Source organism: Peromyscus californicus, unplaced genomic scaffold (assembly GCF_007827085.1).
Source record: "Peromyscus californicus insignis strain IS unplaced genomic scaffold, ASM782708v3 Scaffold_20__1_contigs__length_68692818, whole genome shotgun sequence".
Taxonomy (NCBI): domain Eukaryota; kingdom Metazoa; phylum Chordata; class Mammalia; order Rodentia; family Cricetidae; genus Peromyscus; species Peromyscus californicus.
Genome location: NW_026294503.1, coordinates 7,027,186 through 7,051,127, shown reverse-complemented (window position 1 = coordinate 7,051,127; position 23,942 = coordinate 7,027,186). Strand labels below are relative to the sequence as shown.

At 36.7% G+C, this 23,942-nt stretch overlaps 1 protein-coding gene across 49 annotated transcripts in view; it reads right to left on the bottom strand.

Annotated features, from left to right (window-relative positions):
* Rims2 (regulating synaptic membrane exocytosis 2) overlaps nt 1–23,942 on the bottom strand; it is a 490,233-nt gene that overhangs the window by 170,568 nt on the left and 295,723 nt on the right. For 27 of the 49 annotated variants that reach the window (XM_052747649.1, XM_052747651.1, XM_052747657.1 and 24 more), the window contains 2 exons: nt 22,913–23,026; nt 16,104–16,169 (listed from right to left, as the gene is read on the bottom strand). In XM_052747649.1, the coding sequence (XP_052603609.1) occupies nt 16,104–16,169; nt 22,913–23,026 (180 nt within the window). The remainder of the gene's footprint in view (nt 1–16,103; nt 16,170–22,912; nt 23,027–23,942) is intronic. The other 22 variants (XM_052747654.1, XM_052747666.1, XM_052747672.1 and 19 more) reach the window with 3 other exon arrangements.

The window sequence follows — 23,942 nt, the reverse complement described above, 5'->3', positions numbered from 1 at the left end:
TTCTTAGTAATCCTAATTTATTTACCTCATTTTATTCTAGACATAAAGCATTGTTTTAGAAAGGGTAGCCACTGTTTTATTAAAAAGTACACAACATAAACAAGAAAACTTCACTTGTAAATTTAAATCTTTAGGAAAACAATTAAACTGTACTTTAAGAAGTGATTTAATAATCCATCCCAATTATATTTTGGAATAGTTTACAATTTTAATCAATGTTTAAAATAGTTTACATTTTTGATTTGTAATTTTCTGGACTGATACAAGCACAGTGCTTCACCACTATGTAGAGGACTGCAGTGCAAACTGAACGCATTTTAAGAGGAAACTGGCTAATCATCCCTCAGTCACCCGACACTGAGTCTCAGTATGCTAAGAAGAGCCGCCACGACAATCAGCACATGCAGACGATGCTGAGAAAAGCATTCGAGATAGGACAGGATGAGAAAGTAAGGATTTACACACAAGGGTAACAGTAGACAGGCTGAGCAGGCGGTGCGTGTGTATGTGTGTGCGTGTGTGTGTATGTGTGTGTGTGTGTGTGTGTGTATGTGTATGTATGTATGTATGTATGTATGTATGTATGTATAACAGAAAGAGCAAGGGGGTGCCTGAGAGTAGTTCAAGAGAGGACAAGGAATGGGAAAATGATGCAATTATGTTTTAATTTCAAAAAGTCAAAAAAGGAAGTAAATAATTTAGATGTGCTTTGATTCAAATGTTAGTCTTTACTCGGATAATCTAAAAATGAGAGACCATTAAGTTTTAGTATCCCTTCAGGAATTTTTAAGGGAAAAAAAAAATTCAGGACATTTAGTGAAGCTAACTGAGTCTTGAAACATTTTCTCTGTCCAATGGGCTATTCTTAAAATATTTTAAAAATTTCTAAGTATTTGATAAAATTTTCTACTTAATTAATCACTTCTGTTACCTTGGGCCATTGTTTTCAATTAAAATACAAGAGATTTAGGAAAGGTTCCAGGGAAGAACCAACCTGCAGGATTCCTTTCTATAGCTTACTTCCATCTACATGCCCACTCACTCCAAGGATACAACTCCAAATCAAAGTAAGTATCATATAGAGCATCACTACAGGACCTCTAGAATAGTACAAATATGCACAAAATAAGAAATTCAAAACAGGGCTGGAGATTAGGCACAGCACTTAAGAACACTGGCTGCTCTTCCAGAGGACTTGAGTTCAATTCCCAGCATCCACATGGCAGCTCACAACTATCTGTCACTACAGTTCCAGGGGATTTGACACCCTCACACAAAATATATACAGGCAAAACACCAATGCACATTAAATAAATGAATAAATAAATCTAAAAAAATTCAAAACAACTAGCACAATAAAATGTTTAAAAGCAATATTCAGAAATTAATGAAAGTCAGCTTAACTTGACTGAGAACCTGTTATACATGAAAAAAGATGAAGAAATTTTATATTTATATTATAAAATAGTCATGAGTACACTTAGATTTTTCTTAAAAACAAACCTGTGAAACATAAAGTTACTTAGTTATTAGTCATTTATTCCCTTACAAAGTTGAATTCATTTATTCATCTCTGTATTTTTAAATTTTCTCTTTTTGAGACAAGGTCTCATACAGGCCAGATTGGTCTTACACTTGCTATGTAAGTAAGTATGTTCTTGACCCGCTGATCCTCTTGCTTCACCATCTGAGTGCTGGGATAACAGGTGTGTGCCATCACCCCAGCTTAATTTATTTACTCATGCAGCAGGATCTCACTGCTGTAGAACCGACTGGCCACAAACTCCATTTTCCTAACCCTGCCTCTTGAATACTAGAATTACATGAGTGCACTGTCATGCCTGGTTCTGAAGTTAATGTAAAAAGTAAGATGGGAACTGTATGTAGTGGTACTTCGCTTTAATTCTTTTTTTTTAACCATTTATTTGTTTTATGTATGAAGGCTCTATCTGCATGCACGACTTCATGCCAGCAAAGGGCATCAGATTGCACTACAGGTGGTTGTGATCCACCATGTGGGTGATGGGAACTGAACTCAGGACCTCTGGAAGAGCATCCAGTGCTCTTAACCACTTAGCCATCTTTTCAGCCCCCAGGTCTCTTTAATTCTAAAATTTAGAAAGTTGAAGGAAAAAGGGTCATGAGGTTCAATTCTAGTCTGGGACGTATATGGAAACACTATCTCATGAAAACATGAGTTTATCTGTGAAGAAGGAATCCAATCTCCAAGTAGGCAATCCTCACCTAGGTGCGAATGTGTAGACAGTAAGATGATAACAGAAGGGTCACTTTTTGTTCAAATGTCTTTACTATCTAGAAAATTTTCAGGATGTTAATTGCATTGCCAAATAAAAACTATAAGACATTACCAGAAACCTTAAAATAAGACTGAGGGTATACTTAATATAACCTATACACATATTTGTATTACCATAACAACTAATATTATATGATTCAAATTCAAAGATATAATTTTCACACTCTTCATGATGTGCCAAATGCATTTCACCTTTTCTAAAAATTATATTGTTTTCATTAAGTGTATTGCAAGACACAATAGGGCGTGTAGGTCAATGGTAGATCATGTGCCAGAAATGTTGGGACATGCTGGGTTTCAACCCCAGTACCCGGAAAGAGGTATGGAAAGAGAGGGAAAGGGAGACTGGAGAAATAGTCACCGTGAACATGATGATAAACAAGCACAAGACTCCTTTTTTATTTTAGAAGAAGACAGACTTAATTAGACCTGGCATGACAGCATTTCTGTATAGAGTAGTTCTACTGAATTAAAAAAAAAATGTATTATTTAAAAGCAACTGAACTTACTCAAAAGTACCAATGTATACAGACTCATCCAAGCTGGTAACAATATAATGATTGCAAATATAGACAGTGCTGAGAGGAAGTGAGACACTGTTCATGAAGAAGATGATTACTACTAATCAAAAGCTTTGTCATCAAATGAGTAGCATCATTATGCCTGCCGAGCTATTTTAAAATAGTCATTATTTGAAATCACAAGAACAGAAGATCAAAAATCTCAATTTTCTCAAAACACTAGGGAAAACCACAATTCTGAACAATGAAGAAAATTCGTGTAAGTATGAACACACTGTGATAAACTTCTTTGAGGACATCTGGAGAACTTATTAGGAATTAGAACTTCTCATAATTAATTGTTATTTGAAAAAATAACAGAAACAAAACTAAAATGGGAAGAATTGTTTATCTATGAGTGAGAGCATGCAGCATATTAAAATCTTGACATAATGATTATCTTTTTTCTGTGAAATTCGTATTGGATGAACTAGTTCTATTTTCAATGGATCCTGAGTTAACAATGCTTTGTTGATTATAAAAAGTAAAAAAATTCCACTAAGAAGTTAGTTGGACATTACTTTTACAGATCTTTGAAGATTCCATAAAATAACATTTTAAAGGTATGTCTCTAAGGAACAGAGTGTGGACTGTTATTTATCATGAGACAATGTGTTAAAATATAATCCAATGTCTTGCTACCATATTCAACAATTTCTCTAATCAAGCCTGAAAACTCAACCAGCTTTCCTTAGAATGGGTGTAATGCAGGGCTGGAGAGATGGATTGGTGACTAAGAGTACTAACTGCTCTTCCAAAGGACCCAGGTTCATTTCTTAGCACCCACATGGTAGTTCCAAGAGATTCAACACTCTCACAGACATTCAGACAAATCACTAATGCACATAAAATACAATTAAATAAATCATTAGACGAAAAAAAAGAATGGGTGTGATGCAAATCCCTGTATGCCTTATTGCTGCTGTGCTCAGCAGCCGCTTCACAGTGACAGCCAAACCATATTAACCGATAGAAAAGTACATATTGACACCCCAAGAAACCCCTTACATATATGTTTAAAGTTCACACTCAGAAATGATGAACTATCAACAAAAATGGAAGATGAACTATTAAAAGAAACTTCTTGGGAATTTAATAAATGGAGTTTTGGAGTTAATATTATGTAGTCTGGGAAGAATATTTTGTGCATATGTTAACCAGTGAGAGAACTCTACTTTTCAAGAGAAAGATAGTTTAAGAAGTCACTGGTTTATACTAATTTAATATTCACTCATCCTTACAATACATATGTGTTGACTTCACATGATGTGCTATGTACTACACATGGTAATAAGACTTTTGGTCAAAGTCATAGCATGGTAAGATATAAGAAAACATGTAGTCCAAAAGGCAAGGACTTGAGAAGTCAGAGGAAAAACTCAACAAGGTTGAGAAATAGTCAACGGGTAGAATAAGAAACAAGATAATAATATATTACACACCAAAAAAGCTGCAGGAAGACATGGTAGACACACACAGACACACACACACACACTCACACAGACACACACACACACACACACATACAGACACACACATACACACACAGATACAGACACACACACAGACACACACACACATACAGACACATACACACATACACAGAAACACACACAGACACACATACACAGATACAGACACACACAGAGACAGACAGACACACACACACAGACATACACAGAACAAACATGAATAAAGGTTGACAAGCTATAGGGATGGAAAAGGTCACTTCAGTAAGTTGGGGGAGACAGGGAAGAAGCTATGAGAGTGAAGGCCGAAGATACAATAATGTGAAGGAAGCAATACATAAAAGTATGTAGTCAGACATGGTAATCAGATGGGAATGAGATGAGTAGGCCTATAATCCAGAAATTGACATAGAAAGGGGATACCAAGGTGGGGGCCAGCTAAAAGTGATATCTTGTCCCAAGAAACAAAAACAACAAACAAAAATATACTTTTGAAAACTAGCCTAAGTAAAAAAAAGGAAGGTACAATCTCAAAGTAGCTTGAAGAGGTAGTAGAACAGGATGAATGCATTTATTAAAGAACATTAAACATTACTCCATAAAGAAGATAGATAAAAATATAACATATATAAAAACCTGATGTAGAAAAAATACCAAGGAATTAAGAGAGTGCCATTAAAAAATATAAATGTGCTAGAGAAAATAAAGCAAGTTGTCAGCAGGAAGAATGATAATGACAAAAACTAAGTTTTTTTTTTGTTTTTTTTTTTTAAGGCAGCTGGATTTGAAAGAACTGGGAAGTACTAACCAAGCTTTTGGGCAGGAAGTCATCAAGTCTTATCCAGCTGCAAACCTGGCAGGCTACAATTATCACTGATCATGACATTAATGCTAATGACCTAACTTCACCCTTCTTTATGGCTGAAAAACAATCCACGATATGTATAAATCACAGTTTCTGTATCATTTGCTCTGCTGTTGGACACCTATGCTGGATCTATAACTTAGCCACTATGAATGGTGTGAAAAATGGTGATATGCAGGTACCTCTATGATACGCTGGCTCAGAGTCTTTAGGGTAAATGGCCAGGAGTTGTAAAGCTAGGTCACATGATAGGTCTATTCTTTGCTTTTTCAGCATTCTCTGTACAGATTCTGATACTAGCTGGATTAGCTTGAATAGTCTTTACTGCAGGTGGTGCTAAAGGTTTCTCCTCAGAGCTTTCAGAATTTCCAAAACTTTCCTTGTGGCCCAGTATGACAAGTTTATCCCCAGTGTCAGTCGTTGTGACCACACCTTATGTACCAAGTTACCCAAAACACAAGACTGAGAGTTTTTCTTGAATAATTCCCTAAAATTCCAGTTCCCAATATTTACCAAGTATTATAATATTTCATTTATTAAATCTTTTATCTTCTCTTTCTCCATCTACCTTGATCTGTATCCTTTTCATGTGTTTTTTTCCTTCAAACCAATCATACAGATATTCTTCAAAGTGGCTATTTCAGTGAATAAACTTTCCATGCTCAGCCCTAGTTAAACACTTCAGAGTGTATGTAGTACCTACAGTACTAACTCTCAGCCCTAGGTAAGCACCTCAGAGTGTACACAGTACCTACAGTACTAACCCTCAGCCCAGGTAAGCACCTCAGAGTGTACACAGTACCTACAGCACTAACTCTCAGCCCTAGGTAAGCACTTCAGAGTGTACACAGTACCTACAGTACTAACTCTCAGCCCTAGGTAAGCACCTCAGAGTGTACATAGTACTTACAACACTAACCCTCAGCCCAGGTAACACCTCAGAGTGTACACAGTACCTAAAGCACTAACCGTCAGCTCAGGTAAGCACCTCAGAGTGTACACAGTACCTACAGTCCTAACCCTCAGCCCTAGGTAATACTTCAAAGTGTGCACAGTACCTACAGTCATAACACTAAGACCATCACCAGAATATATAGGTTCTAAATAATCAAGAACTATTGTCTCATATTCATGTTGTGCTATGACTTATGACAATGCTCCAAAGCACCAAAATGTTCATATTATTTCAATGATTTTGCTCCTGTCATGCCACTGACACCCTACCTTATAATGACATGGATCTAATTTCTGTTGATTTTTTAAGATAAAATTGAGCTGTTGTGTTAGTTATTATTTCTTTCCTGAAGTAGTAAGTTTACTAAATATTATTTAAACCTCCTTGGTTCCACCCAAAGAAACAAAACTCAGCTTTTCATGTAGTCTCCTAAGTGAAAGCCTAGATTTTCCTGGTTGACCAGTTGGGGACTGGGAACACCACACTGAGTATCACAATCTGGACACCTTTACTCCATGTTTACTTCCTGCTATTTCTGCCTCGTAGATAATACTCAAAAATATTAAAATATTATTTGTATTTCCTATACTTGGACATTTCTAGATATAATACATTCATACTATGCCCCCCTAAATTTATTAATACATATTCATAGAAGAATTATCAGATGAGAGTACAAGCTATCTCAAAAACGAAGCTAGAAACCTGGCTACTTAGAGATGAAAGCTGGTCTGTGCATATGCTTCAATATGAGCATAATTTTCCCTTTCAAGGGATCAACTAAGCTAAAGAAAAGCTGGGTATTTAGTTCAAAGAGCCATTTCACTGTGCAAGAGAAGGAATGAATGAAGATTGAACTTTGTTAAATAAGAAGACTATCTTAGGGAAGTTCCAATATTCCTGGGAATTCATTCACCTTCTGGATAAGTAAGAGCAGGTGAGACTAGTGACCCACTAAAGCATCAGGAGAGCAGAGCTTGCTACTGAAATAAGAGAACACCTAAAATTAACCCGATAGAGAGGAAGCAGGAAGCACGCACATGTTCAGAATCCAGGAGGAGAGCAGCATGCACATGGAGATTGCAAAGACAGGATGAACTTCACTGATAACCTCCATGTGTCCCCAGAGCAGAACTGTGCAGGAGGCTCACTATATCGGAGACAGTTAAGGATGTAAGTGACCGGTGACTAAATATTTTGGGAGAATACTGACAATATGCAGACTGGTGGCAGGAATTATGATGTAGAGAAAGATGAAAACCAGGTGCCAGATCACCAATGGAAAAAGTAGCAAAACTAAGAGGTGAGCACATGACAGCCATATGCAAGGGTGATGGAACTGCTGTGTTCAGTTTTATCACATAAAAAGATACAGTAGTTAAAAATGATAAGCATAGCCCTCCTTCTAGCCCATTTTCATTCCTTTGAGACTCCCAGTACTCCACAGAAGCATTCTCTAGCAGGGAGGCACAGCCACCACACTGGGCTGAACACAGACAGGCACGCTTTACTCTCCTTATACAACATTGCAATATCTCCAGTTATTCTGCCAACAGAAGGCCCTCCTCTCAGGCCAGATCCATCCCCTAGGGACTCGCCTCATGTTGTGAACCCAGGGTCCACTTAGTTTTTTCTTGATGCCAATTTTATCCTTTGGTTCTAACCCATCTTCATTCTTTTCTGACTCCTGCTGATCCACAGAACCAGGGACACTGTAACAGAGACCTGACAGCCACCACACTTGGCTGAGACATAGTTCTGCCCTTAACTGTGGACCTTAAAGTCACTACACTTCACTAGGGCCAGGGTAGGTAACAGCAACCAAAGAACAGAACACCTACACAACAAAGACAAATACCAGATATCTACACCAAGAAACACTTCAGATCCCCCGACTCCAGCTCCCTGGATCAGCACAAAGCACCAACACTAGATGATCTGACTCCCCCAGGAGGCAGCAGCCCTATGACAGCTGTAACAGGCTCCAAGAAAAGCAGTTTAGCTGGAGCCCAGGACAAGAGATTCAAGACAGCAACGATGAAAAGGCTAAGGGGATATGAGTACATGCGTTAGTGAAACCTGAAAACACAAAACAGTTCAATGGAATGATGACAGCAATTTAAGATACGAAAATAGAATCTAATAAAGAAAATCCAAAATGAAACAAAACTAAAAGTTAAAAATTCAAGTGGTCAAACAAAAACCTTAGAGATAAGCCTCACCAAAGATTAAAAGACATAGAAAGGAGAATTTCAGGTCTTAAAGACAAGGTAGAAGAAATAGATAGCCCAGTGAAAAATGTTAAATCTTAAAAAAAAACCAAAAAATCCAACCACAAAATATCCAGGAAATCTGGGACACCATGAAAAATCCAAAACTAAGACAGAGAGAAGAAATCTGTATCAAAGACAGAGAAAACATTTTTTACAAAAATCACAGAAGAAAAATTTCCCCAATATGAAGGGATGCCTATCAAGGTTTAAGAGGCATTCAAAACACCAAATAAACAGGACCAGAAAGGAAAGTCTTCATAATACAAAAATAATCAAAACACTAAATATATAGAACAAAGAAAGAATACTAAAAGTTTCAAGGGGAAAAGACCATATTACACACAAAGGCAAGCCCATTAGAATAACACTTCTCTTTTCAATGGAGACTGTGAAAGCCCAAAGGCCCGAATAGATGTTCAACAGGCTCAGAGAGATCACAGGTACAAGCCTAGACTACTGTACCCAGCAAAACTATCACAACCAAGAGAGAAAGAAAAACAGCTCACAATAAAAACAAATTTAAGTGAGTCCTGTCCACTAGTCAAGCACTATAGAAGTCACTAGAAGGAAGACCAGTCTGAAGAGAACTTTAACTACCCCCAAGATGATACAAAGAATAAATAATCCCAAAGCAGTAAATCAAAAGAGGCAGGGGAAAGGCCATACCAAACCAGCAAAACAAAAGGAATAAATAAGTATTGTACATTAATAACTCAATATTAATGGTCTCATGTTCACAATAAAAAGACACAGATGAAGAGATTAGATTAGAAAACAGACTTCATTATTCTGCTCCCTCCAAGAAACACACACAGGGTGACTGACATCTGTTTAGAGAAACAGGATGGAAAGAGATATTTCAAGCAAATGGAACTAAGAAGCATGCAGACATAGCTATTGTAATAAAAGATAGACTTTAAACTGAAATTAGTCAGAAGAGATTAGGAAAAACATCACATACTAATTAAAAGATAAAAATCATCAAAAAGGTATTACTAAACATTTACACCCCAACACAAGGGCACACACACCACGACATCTAGAATTACATACTGACACTAACACAGTGATAGTGGGCAACTTCAATACTCCACTTTCGCCAATAGACAGATATCCAGACAAAAACTAAGCACAAAAAGGAAGGAATTAATGAACATCATCAGTCATAAGGGACATAACAGATGATGTAAACTTCTTATAACCTCATTCACTTGATGTATATCTTGTTTTTGTTCTTCTTTTCATTGCATCCTTCTAACAATGTATAACCACCACTCCCTCACCCTGTAAACATGTATCTCTCCTATAAGAGGGACTTCAATAGGCCAGCAGTGGCTGCTCTCTCAAATCCCGATTTAGGGGAGGCAGCTGACTGGCTAGTTCCGGGTGCACCCAAAATAAAGCATGCTTTAATTGGACAATCATGGACTTGGTCTTTTCTCCTCACGAGTTCCAGCTTTAACATTTGGAGTCCCCCAGTGAGATGGACCATCCACTATACCCTTGACTGCAGGTCCTTCGAGGGGCTGAGCAACCTAGGGGGATGCACTTTGGAATATTAATCCAAGGCTCCAGGGCATGGCCTTCAGTCGAGGGACAGATGGAGTCAACTCAGGATTCTGCCAGTCCTTCAAAGTAGAACTAATATTATATTCCTCAAACTATTCTGCAAAAATGAACTGAAGGACCACTGATTCTTTTTATGAAGTCATTATTACCCTGATAAAAAGTGACATAAAGACTACCCAAGACAATTATAGGTCAACATGCTTTATGACCATAGATTAAAAAATGCTCAATAAAATACTTGCAAACCAAATCCAAGAACACATTACAAAGATTATTAACCATGATCAACATGACTTCATCTCAGAAATGTATACATACATACAAACAAACAAACAACAACTACCATATTACTAAAAGACAAAAACCACATAATCTCATCTCATTACACGAAGAAACACAATCTAACATGCCTTCATGGTAAAAGTTCTGGAAAGAGTAGGGCAGTGGTTCTCAACCTTCCTAACATTGCAACCTTTAATACAGTTCCTCATGTTGTGATGACACTCGACCATAAAATTATTTTCGTTGCCACTTCCTAAGTGTCATTTTGCTACTGTTAAAAATTGTAATGTAAATATTGTTTTCATACCTCAACATAATAAAGACAATTTGCAATAAGCTCACAAACAACATCTTCCTGAACAAAGAGAAACTCAAAGCATTTCCATTAAAATGAAGAAGAGGATGGCCAGTGTGGTGGTTTGAAAGAAAATGATCCCCAAATGGAGTGACACTATTAGGAAGTGTGGCCTTGTTGGAGGAAGTGTGTCACTGTGGGGCGGGCACTGAGGTCTTTTTCTCAAACTTCACTCAGTGTGACAATCAGTTGACTTCCTGTTACTTGCAAGATGGAGCACCCTCAACTCCAGCACCATGTCAGCCTGCACGCTGGTAGGCTCCCCTTTATGATAATGAACTGAACCTCTGAAACTGCAAGTGAGCTACCCCAATTAAATATTTTCTTTATAAGAGTTGCTGTGGTCAAGGTGTCTCTGCATGGCAATAGAAACCTAACTAAGACAGCCAAGCTCCCCTACCTATTCAATACAACAGAAGTCTAAGCTTGAGTAATTAACTAAGACAGCCAAGCTCCCCTACCCACTTAATATGACAAAAGTCTAAGCTTGAGTAACAAACAACAGAAGATGAAGGGGATACAAATCAAAAATGAAGAAGTCAAACTATCTTTATTTGCAGATGATATGACTTTATACAAAAAAAAAAAAAGAAAATTTTACAGGTGATGAACACTTCGGGCAAAGTAGCAGGACAAATAATTAACACAAAAATCAGTAGCCTTCCTGATAGTAAATGAAAGACTGAGAAAGAAATCAGGAAAACAGTACCTTTCACAACAACCTCAGCAACACCAACCAAAATATCTTGGGATTACTGTAACCAAGCAAATGAATGACTTGCATAATAAAAACTTTAAGACATTGAATAAAGAAACTGTAGAAGACCGCAGATGTAAAGACCTCCCACATTCTGGGATCAGTAGGATTAATATTGTGAAAACAGCCATCCTATCAAAATAAAACTACAGATCCAAAGTAATCCACATCAAAATTCCAACATAAGTCTTCATAGAATTAAAAAACAAAACAGGAAAAAGTCTTTATCAATAATAAATCTGATAGAGGGTTATTATCTAGAATATGTAAGAGAAAACTAGAGCAAGACAATAAACAAACAAAAGAGTGAACATTGAGAAATGAACTACCCAGATTTAAAAATGGGGAACAGAACTAAGCAGAGTTTGGTCAAAAGGCGAGACACAAATGACTAAGAAACACTTTTGAAAATGTACAACATTCTTAGCAACCAGGGGAATGCAAATTAAAACTACTTTGAGATTTCACATTACCTGAGTCAGAGTGATCAAGAATAGTAAAACAAATGACAGCACATGCTGGCAAGGATGCAGGGGAAGGGGAACAGTTACTCACTGCTGGTAGCAGTGCAGACTTGTGTAGTCACTATGAAAATCAGTGTGAAGGATTTTCAAAAAGCCGAAAATTCATCTATCACATGACCCAGCTATACCACTCTTAGGCATATACCCAAAGGACTCTACATCTTACTACAGAGATACTTGCTCATCCATGTTTATTTCAGCTCTATTTATAATAATTAGAAAAAGCCTAGATGTGAACAGGATCAAGAGTGGAGATGGAATCTTTCAAGGAATGTAGATGGAATACACTGTTGGAATGAAATAAAGGGCAAGTTAGAATAAATGTGGAGGGGGTATGGGTGAGCAGGGCAAAGAGGGAATGTGAGGAGGGACAATGAACACTAAAAGCCTTTTGAAAAGCCAACTGGAAGACTGCTACTGTAGAAGCTTCCTAAACATATACATAGTGAAAGGAACTTAAATGGAGTCATCACATATTGGAGTGGGAATGGAGACAACAATTACTACATTAGACATCATATGCCATCAAGTAACATTTTCAGTACCATGAATGGGTTACATCTTGAGTCACTGGTCAAAGGAGTCCCATAGACTCTGAAAGTATCAGAAACTATTGACAAACTTATTGGTTACTCTCCAAAACCTGATGGTGAGACCCTAACGCTAAAGACACCACTTAATTATCTAACACCGAGAAACTGAACTTGTGCCCAACTAGAAATTCACCCCTGCTTACCAACATTCATGGTGCTAGAAGGTAAATTGTGTGCTACTGGAAGTGAAAGGTAATCATTAATTTCACTAAACTACAAATCTTGATACCTGTAACTTCAACCTACATGCAGATTTGCCCACTATTGCAATAGTGGTACGAATATGTTGGGAATAACCAACCACTACTTGATTGAATTTAAGGTCCACTTCACGAGATGAAACCTCCACCTGACACTGCTAATAGATCAAGAACCTGAGACTAGATAGGTCATGGGCACTAGGGGAACTCCTATTAGTATTATTCTGTTAAGTAACATAGGAATAAAAGAATTTCTAATGACACAGTACTATACTCATAGAGCAGTGCATTGCCCAACTCTTATCAGAGAAGCTGCTTCTTGTGGTAGATGGTAATTAATTAAACAGAGACTCACAACTGGACAATGTGCACAGAATAAGTGGCTTTGGAACACTAATCCCTAAATGGTGTGCCTTTATCACACTTCTCCCCTCAAGGCTCAGGGATCTTTTTGGAAATGGAGGCACAAAGACTGTAAAAGCCAGAGATTAAGGATGATTCCAAGGAAACAGCACCTTCCAGATACAACATCACTCATACACATATGAATGCACATAGGGTATAACAGCAAGCAAAGATGTGCACAGGTTCAAAACAGAGAAAACACCAGTATTGAGAAGGGAAAGTAGACTCAAAGTCCCACTTTTAACCAAGAAGATATTTGCAAAGATAAAATGCTGAGAAAGGGAAAATTAGTTTCCCCCAATAGAGGAAAAAGTCATACTCCAAGGCAGGACCATGCCCAGAAGTAGCTAGTCAATGCAAATGGACTCCATGTTTTATTCTAGTTGTCTGTTTTGTGCGCTGTTTGTTTCATTCTGGTACTTTTTGTTTTTTTTTCACATGGTTTTTTTGATTTTCTTTTTTTGGTATTTATTTTGAGAGAGAGAACATGAAGTTGGGTGGGAAGGGAGGTAGGAAGGATCTGGGAGGATTTGGGGGATGGGAAGTATATGATCCAAATTAATGAACAAATAATATTTTAAACAAAAATAATAAACATAACTTTATGAAAATAAACATAAGAGAATTGCTACTTAGCATAAAGAAGTTTTTCCAACTTCAAGAGTTCAAGGCAGTCTGTCCGAAAGTAGATGAACACTGTACTTAATTCAGGTCCTTACGGGATCTGCTGCTTTAACAAAGGCAAATGCCCTAACACACATAAAACAGACATGTAAATGTATTCACAGCAAATACTATAGTTAGACATTCAATAATTGTTTTCAAATACAGATTTTAGCATTATATTTTAATATAAACATGAATGATCTTGTGTTTCTTGATCACAAACCAAATGAAAGTACAGAAAGAGACTTAAAAAACTTCCCTTTGAAGGTAGGAGTTGAGAATTTACTAAGTATCTGAAATTGAGAGTCAATCTAGAGCTGATCAAGAAATGAATCTACACTAGTGAATTGAAAAACTAAATAATAGGAAGCAAAAAATTACTTGTTAACTAAAACTAAGAACAATACAAAATATCAAATCTATAAAGTGTCACATGATTTTAACTTAAAGATAAACCAAAGTAAATAGCAAAAGTCTTTGACATGGAGGTTTCATTCAAGGTAGCCAGTCCATAAAGAGAAGACCAAGTGAGTGTCAGGGAGCAGGTACGTAAGTGTATTTTCACATTTTACAAGAGAAATCTATAACTGTTGCAAACAAGAAATTGCTAGAAATGTATTGAACAACAGTAAAAAAACAAATACAAAGAAACAATTACTATGGAGCAAAATAACAGAAAAGACTAAAAAATGTAAATGAAAACTGAAGTTAGCAATAGTCATCTTAATATTAAATTATAAGATACTACATTTCTATTACATTTATTGAAAGACATCAGCAAAATTGATGGCTAGGATTATCAGTTTTCTTTTGGATTTTCTTCCATATTTGTCTATGTGATTTCAAACTTCAAGAATTGATCCATTAATTTTTTGTATTTTTTTAAAACTCTGCATATCAACATCAACTCCTAACTAATTAAAGAGGGATAAAGAAGGTTACACATAGTCTAACATATAATTTCTAATATACTCTAGGTGAACACGTCATCACGCTATCACAATTCTCTTCCCTGCCTAACTGGCCTGAAAATGTTGCCAGTGAACTGGCTCAAAACTCCAATCACCCCTTCTGAGGGTGGCTCAGTAAACATTGAGGAACAGGGGACAGAGAGACTGCAAGAAGGAGATGATGGGGAGGGGCTGTGAAAGCTGGTATCAGGACAAGGCACAGCTGTTGCACTCATGGACTCACAGAAGAGGTGGTTATCTGCAAGACTTGCTTAACCACATCATCCACATTCCATTATGGATGGGGGTGGGACTTTTGAGGCCCCGCCCATTCACAAGGGCTTATAAGCAATTCATGGTTGCTGGGGAAGAGTATATACCTCACCAATAAGTTGCCCCTGATCAAGTAAATCAGCCCCATCCATGCCATCACATGCGTGCACGCACACCCACACACGCATGCACACACACTCACATATGCACGATCACAACAAAAAGACAGTGAAGTAGAAGGAGGGTTTTTCGGGAAGAAGGAACTTGAAAGAGTAGGAGTGGGTATAAGAGAGGATGGAGGAAGCCATAAAATCAGAATACATTATACATGTATGAAATTGTGAAAAATAGTAAGTAATAAGTAAATATATGATCAAAGCAGAATGTAACCTAAGCCACAAAGGGCCTTGAGAACTTAATGCCATTAGACACCATCTTCGTTCTCATCCCAGTGGCAGCCAGATTCTGCTAAACACCAGGCAAGTGGTATTTCCCTCTAAAATAAAAGTAGTATTTTTAAGTATTAGACTTATTATACCCAACTTCACTGGAAAATCCCTTTAGAATAAGTGATAAGAAGGTTGAAATGAAAGAGGGTGCTCCCATAGACTGAGCATTCTTAGAGACCCAAGCTTATCTCCTATGGAGGAGTGGATCAGCTATCTTTGACCTAGTAACCATAGACAAATCAGGTCAACGCACTTCAAATTAGTCTCCTCTTGAGAAGCAGGTTGTGAAGACAGGTACAAATAACCCAGTGTTGATTCCATATCAGATTAGGAAGTTAGCAAAGGAGAGTGATGTCAACTCTACTGCTACTCTCTCCTTTGTGGTAGCAAAGTTTACTTAATTCCTAACAAAATAATTTTCAGGGTAATAAGAAGATGATTCTAGTCTATCAAAGAGAAGGTATTTTTGATATTCTAGTTCAAATAGTTTGCATACTTTTACTTTACACTACTAGGGTATGGTTTCTATACTTCATTAGTAACCACACATGTATAGATAAGAACAAAACTAAAAGTGAATTATATCACATAGACAAGAGCATGCAACTCTACACACAGACTCAATTGCAAGAAAAGTATACCTTCTATCCCTGTGATGATGCTCAATGGTCTGACTGTATCTGGAGCGAGGTAGAGTAAGAAAATGACTGCAAGCATGGCAGAAACAAGAATAAAATGAGACTCAGGAAAAAAGTAAAAGGTACAGTTTAGTTATAAAAGTTAGAATCAAACATAATCAGATAGTAAGCAAAGCCAATGAAATTGCTACTGGAAAGCTTGGCCATCTTCTCAATGCCCACTGGAACATGGCAGTGTAAAGAATAAAATAAACCGAACGTTCTGAAAGTAAAATGCAACAAAATATAAGATTTAAATTTTTTAATTAAATGATAAAATTAGTGTTGCATCAATATATTGAGCATCATATTTTCGCAAATGTTATATTACAAAGATGTTTTCCTTCTTTTTTGGAGAAAAGGTGAGAAGAAAAAAGTAGTAAAATGACCAGCAAGCAAGTTAAGGGCACAGAGGTGATACTGAATACCTATAATGCTTAGGACATTTCATGAGGTTTTATTTTTCTTTTATTGTTCCATCCCTGACACTGCTTGAATCAGGTTTCTGCGTCTTTGGAATAAGTTTCCTACCTTCAAACCCTCCTGCCTGTGACCCAGTTCATTCTTCACCGTTTGTACAGACTGTCTCAACCCCACCCATCTCCATGTCACACAGCATGTCACTAGCTTCCAGCTAGGTACCACAGACCACCCAGCACTCTACGTACAGGAGGCGGTTCCCAACTCCACAACCTGTTCATGCTCGTCATCCTGGCACGAATGCCTGTCATTCCAAGCCTGTCTCTACTCATTTGCCTTTGAAAGTTCTCCTCATCTTTAAAGTCCAGATGCTCTTTGAATCCTTTCCCAATAAACCCAAACAAGTAATTTTCCTTTCTGTTCTAACAATATTAGACTCAGTCTCATAGCATTTTACTTTCTATAATTAGTAAATATAAAATGATATGTCTATTATACCAAGATAGTATCATTTTTAAATTTCTGAACACAATGGATGACCCACTAAGGGCTTATGGGTAGACATCATATTTTAATAATTAGTTTCCTGATATAAGGTATGAATGGAGGCCAGGTGGTGGTGGTGCACACCTTTAGTCCCAGCACTCGGGAGGCAGAGGCAGGTGGATCTCTTTGAGTTTGAGGCCAGCCTGGTCTACAGAGCTAGTTCTGGGACAGCTAGAGCTATACAGAGAAACCCTGTCTCAAAAAACCAAGGGGAAAAAAGGAAAAGAGAAAGGAAAAAAAGAAATAAAATGGCATCCGTATCTGAGGTAGCCCAGAGGTTTATACATTAAGGCATTTCCTTTTTTAGTATATAAAGCCAATATGTGAAAACTTACAATTTATCTTCTGATGGTTAAGCAGAAGACAGCATGAGACATGAGGAAGGAAGGAAGTCCCTAATCCAGGAATCTGTCTAAAGGCTCTGCCACCTGAGAAGCAAGAACTCCAGTGCAATCACTGTTTACTTTGAAAGGTGCTAACATGAAGCAATATTCTTTGCATAGACAGATGTCTTGTATTAAAACAAGAAACCAGCCTTAAGGCCTGAAGGTGCATGGCCACAGTAGGTCTCGTTCTTTTCTCTGGATGTTTTGAGATATTCTAAAAAGACTGCTACCTTTGTTTGTTGTAAATTATGCTACTTTCTGAACCGCTATGATCTTATCAACTGTAATCCCGACAATAATCCTGTGGAAACACCCTGAGATTTCATTTAGACCCCTTAGTAAACTACTGAAGACAGTAACTTCAAAACTCACTAAAATAGTATAAATGATTATTATAAAAACAATGAAAGGTGATTTTCTCCTAGAGACGCCCACACCCAGGTTCTGTACTCTTTACTTCTGAGCATCTATCTTTTTCTTTACCATTGTTCTTAAATACTATATTAACATATCACTTATTTAACCCCAAACCGGATTAGTCTTTACATTGTTCTATATGCCAAAGCCACACATTTAGTTAGCCAGAGCTGAGGTCCCTAGAGACTCCAGGGAACCCTCCAGCTGCTGAGGTCCCTAGAGATTCCAGGGAACCCTCCAGCTGCTGAGGTCCCTAGAGACTCCAGGGAACCCTCCAGCTGCTGAGGTCCCTAAGAGACTCCAGGGAACCCTCCAGCTGCTGCTGATGGCGGCATGGAGCTATGTCTCCTCCATTCCACTGACCCTGATTTTAAAATTTTATTTGTGATGCTAAAATCATACTTATGGGAAGGAAAAGCAATCAGTATAAAAATATAACTGCAGCTGGGTGGTGGTGGTGCATGCCTTTAATCCCAGCATTGAGGAGGGAGAGACAGTCTGATCTTTTGAGTTGAGGCCAGGCTGGTCAACAGATTGAGTTCTGGGACAGCCATGGCTACACAAAAAAACTTTGTCTTTAAAAAAACAAAACAAAAACAAGCAAACAAACAAAACCCCCAAAACAAAAAACAACAAAACCCAATTTTATATATATATATATATATATATATATATATATATATATATATATATATATATATATGCTGTGATGTTATTAAAAAATATAATACTCGCCGGGCGGTGGTGGCGCACGCCTTCAATCCCAGCACTCGGGAGGCAGAGCCAGGCGGATCTCTGTGAGTTCAAGGCCAGCCTGAGCTACAAAGTGAGTTCCAGGACAGGCGCAAAGCTACACAGAGAAACCCTGTCTCGAAAACCAAAAAAAAAAATAAAATAAAATAATAATACTCTCTACATACATTCTAATAGTAAGTTAACTCCTATGACTAAAATCTGAGAAAGATTTCTTGTTCTAAACCACATGTTCATCTCCCCTCACAAATTATGCTCTCAACTGTAGTAGTCACAAGGTTACTAAAGAAACAATGAGTTAAAAGGTGTAAGGAGGGCCAAAATGAAGAATGACCGTAACCTATTTACAGTGCATTCTTTAAACTGATAATCTGCATGTAAGTGCTTGCAGGACTTTTAAACAGTATTTACTTTTCATGACAGAGTAAGATTTTGACTAATGATGATAGAGTCAGACAGATTAAAGAATCAAAGACCCAATAGAATATAGATACATAATTCTTTTTTTTTTTTGGTTTTCGAGACAGGGTTTCTCTGTGTAGTTTTGCGCCTTTCCTGGAACTCACTTTGTAGACCAGGCTGGCCTCGAACTCACAGAGATCCGCCTGCCTCTGCCTCCCAGTGTTGGGATTAAAGGTGTGTGCCACCACCGCCCGGCTAGATACATAATTCTTAAACACTACTCATAAAGATAATGAATGCTATACCTCATGCATCCAGCACTGAAATTGAATAAAGAACTATAATAGAATTCATATGGCAACATATCACATGGGGTGTGATCAGTGTAAAAGTCTTCCTATACAATTTTCCAGCATGACGCCAAATACTGCTTCATACCAAACTCCAGGAGGTGTAGATGTGTTTTGCTTCTGTAACTTCGCTCTTGTGGACTGAATAAACATTCCCATTTCTCAAAGTCTAACTCAGGTGCCATCTTCTACACCTTTCCCACAACGCCTGAATTAACTTATTCTTCAGCTTTATGATTTTTGTTTGTTTGTTGTCATTTTTGTTGTTTCAGGTTAATTGCTAATCATTAAATATAAAATATTTGAGTTGATGTTTTCTTTTCTTTTTTTTGGTTTTTCGAGACAGGGTTTCTCTGTGTTGCTTTGAGCCTGTCCTGGATCACTTGGTAGCCCAGGCTGGCCTCGAACTCACAGAGATCCGCCTGGCTCTGCCTCCCGAGTGCTGGGATTAAAGGCGTGCGCCACCACCGCCCGGCTAGTTGATGTTTTATTAATGTTATGTGTATGGCACATTTTTTTTTATTAAGTACTATAAAATTTTCTTTCATTCTTTTTCGAGAGTGTGTTATGTAGTTCAGTCAGTCATTGAACTAGTGATGTAGCCAAGGCTGGTCTTGAACTCCTGAACCTCCTGCACTATCTTCTGAGTACTAGGATTACAATATGCACTGCCTTGCTCAACTAACACTACATTTGATAAAATACAGCTAGTGTTATACTTTGTGGTAACTGGTTGTCTGATAAGGACTATAAAACTCTCACTGAAGGCAGTGTCAGTTAATTTGCACAATTCTATATAATAAATATTATAGATATAGAAATCAAATGCTTGGTTTTTGCCAAACATAATTAAAATCCTAAATACAAATTCAAGAACACTTGGTTCCAAATCCTATGAAAAAGTATACATTCAATTAAATGAATTTCTAATTCAATGCATTAGATTTTACTAAGGAGAATAATGCATGCATCTTTTAAAAATCCTAAATTACACTACTTACTAACACAAGGAAAATTCTTTCTTTGGCTTTTTAATACACTGTACTAGTGACGGATTCTTGTGTTAGTCCAAGTCCGGTCACTATGACACAATATTGCTATAACCTATCTCAAAGAGGGGAACATTTACTTGGAACCAGTTTCAGGTGTTAACCCACCATGATGGAGACGGTAAAGTGAGCAAGAGCAGGTCATCTCAGGTCAGCCAGGAAAGAGGGGGAAATAAGGCCTACCCTAGCTGGATTCCCTTATCATTCTTCCTCTAGCTAGGTTCATAGCCTACTGGGAAGCCACCTATACTAAATTCAAAGCATGTCTTCTTCTCTCAGCTAATCTTCTGTATATTCCTCAGAAACACACAAAAGTGGCTTTATAAATCACCCAGACATATCTCAAACCCAATTAAATCGATCAGATTCTTAATTCTACAAAAAATGATATTCATAAACATAAAACATGAGTACTTTCCCCTTTTTAAAAGGACACTGAGATAAATTTGATTACTGAAAATCCTTAAGAATATTAAACTTGAACAGACATTAAGAGAGAATGTTGTACAGTGAATGTTGCTTCTTGTATTAAGGGATTGCACAGATAATCAAAATAATACTAGCAATGCCTTCTATTATTTGTTTTTATTGAAATAAATTCTACTTTACATAATGTTTTAAAAAGACTTAAGATAGATCCCAACAAAGAATGACTGTGATCTGCACATCTACATCCTTCCTTGTAAACGTGAGATGGATTTATCTACTTGAAAACTTCCACAGACAAACATTTTAATATTCTTAATACACTAAAGTATTCATAAGATCATGAAGAAAATCATAATGACTACATAAAATAGGGATTAATTATCTGGGTTTTAAAAGAAGATATGAAAGGCAAATGGTCCTATGTTTGTGGTCATTAAACCTAGAAATATGTGCCTTAAATACTGACAAAATAGTATGGATTTAATGTAACAGTAAACAGTTATTTTATAATTTTATTCCAATACTTTCTACAAGGATTATAGCCCATATTTTGGGGGCTTCATATTGAGTCCATCTTTTTTTCATTAAATTCTCTTTATGTAAGCTTACCAGAAATTTAAAGTCATTTAGACAGTTTTATTGCCTCAATAAGCAAATTTTTAATGGCTAAGAAGCTTGTGACAGCTATATAAGTAATTTGAAAAGCTAATAAAGTTCATTAACATTTTATTAGGCAACCAAAATACCTACTGATCCTTTTTATGACACATTCCAAGTCTAAGGCAAGCCAACATGGCGATCCTATGTTCATTATTATCATAGTGATAAGCATATTTCCCAATAGGTAGCACACTCATAACCACCCTTAAAGGACTGATTACATGAAATGTTTAAAAAATTTAAAAAGAAAAAAAGTTAAATGGTTTTTACCTGATACTAATAGAAATATTAATTTAATAACTATTTGGTTTCTTTTTTGATCCAAAGACACTAAAATTAGTATTTGTTTGGCACTATCAATGTAGAAGATATGCTGTATGTTATATTTGGATACAAAAGGGAATTACATGCATGGATTGAGTATTAATCTTGATTCAAACCAAATGATTTCTTTTATTCATCACAACAGTTACTTGTCATGTCAATGGACTTGAATGACAAAGAACGTAAGTCACTACTTCATCATATTTTCTGAATACTATATTCGACTTTATCATCATCTTATCCTAAACTCATTTGAGAGTTTGAAAAAGGTCCCATGGTATTTTATTTTATATATAACCAAAATGAATTAGAAAGTTAATTAATTTTCTTAAAATTAGTAGTAATTAATATAAGTATTATAACATACCATGTTACTCCCAAGTTTGTCACAGTTAATGTGGCAACTTCAGAGAATTTTTGCAAATACAGCAAGTGTGACTTATTAAGATGTTAAAGCTTTACTGAAGGCCATGAGAGAAAAACTTTTGGAGAATTATAATAAAGGTTTCCTTAACAAACCAGACTGTCTCAGTATTTCTGCATATGAAAAGTCACACTATTTCTCTGAAATCTATTAAAGCCTTTCATCTCTATCAGCAAATGGATATATATTACACATGATAATTTGCTATGTGCAGGTAAAAAAATCGTTGCATTGTGATTACCATTATAATCTCCTGTGCAAATTTGCCAGCTATTTTTATTAATCTTTTCTTGACAGGGACTAGTCAGGCAGCGCTGGTGGACCTCATAGCTCTGACTCTCCTGATCTCCATCCCAAGTGCTGGGATTGTAAACATGAGCCGCGGTGCTCTGCTGAGCCATGACAGTCAGGTTCATACTGTTTTGGTTTTCTTATCAAGAAAAACTGCACGTGTTTAACTTTTTCTGTTAAACAAAGGGCTATCTTAAGAAAGAATGTAGAAATAGTAAAGAAAAGGCACAGTTTGGAAACTCAGATGAGACAAAGGATTAGAGAAAACATTTTACAACAACCCTTCCTGAAGGCAATAGAGGTCAGTGAGAGTTGTGTTTACCTGTCTCTATCTGGAGAATAATGGTCATCCATGACCCGGTGTCTGTCCATTCGGCTAATTGTATTGTAATGACCAGGAGCACGTGTCCCTCGAAGCCCCTGTTCCACATTCCTGCTAAGACAGGAAGAATATTATATATCTGACTAATCTATAGCATAACCCCCACAAAATGATAATAAAATCTATTTATTTGGTTTATCTGTATCTCTGATTGAATAAATTGTATTTGGAAATGAACAGTTAATTGAGGATCTGGCTGCTTTACAGATACAAAAAGAGCCCATTAAGAGAATATCCTTCAGGATAAGATAAACAATATCATACCTTACTGATGGGCAACACCAGTTCTCTATAATTGATAATCAGTGATATACTATACACTAGAGGGAAAGGTTTATGAGAAGATAGGTTCAATGTTGCACACGCTTTTTAGCATGGGCCACAGGAACGGTGGGAGGGGTGCCTTACACATGGTCGGACCTGAGTTCAAATCTCAGAAAAATCAGTACCTATCCAATTGTAAACATGTTCTCTGGTAGCACTCTAGCCTAAACTACCACCTTTGTGATTTATTAAATTATAGTTGTCTAACTGTTATCTTACCTAAATCCTTCCCTTATCTAGTCTGAATACGGTAGTCCTTTGAAACCATGGAATGAATGTTAAGATTTCATTCTTGGTGATGGACTAGACTCCTGTCCTTTGCAAATCATCTTTTTCATTAGTTTGCAATGCCACGCTTGTATACAGAGGAATGTATAAATACATAGGCAAATCTAATATACATATTTATCTATATTGTACTAGCGAGTCAAAATCCATTAAATAAAATTATATCTTCATATATTACACATTTTTTTTTATTTATTATGTCCCTGAACTATCATGCATAAATTATATATAGTATTGTCTGTGGTTTATACTTCATGTAGCTCTTTGATACCAAATTAGGTTGATCAGAGATTTCTAATATTATAAGATCTAGAGCAATAGATTGGTATGACCATTTCTCTTTCTACTCATGCACTAT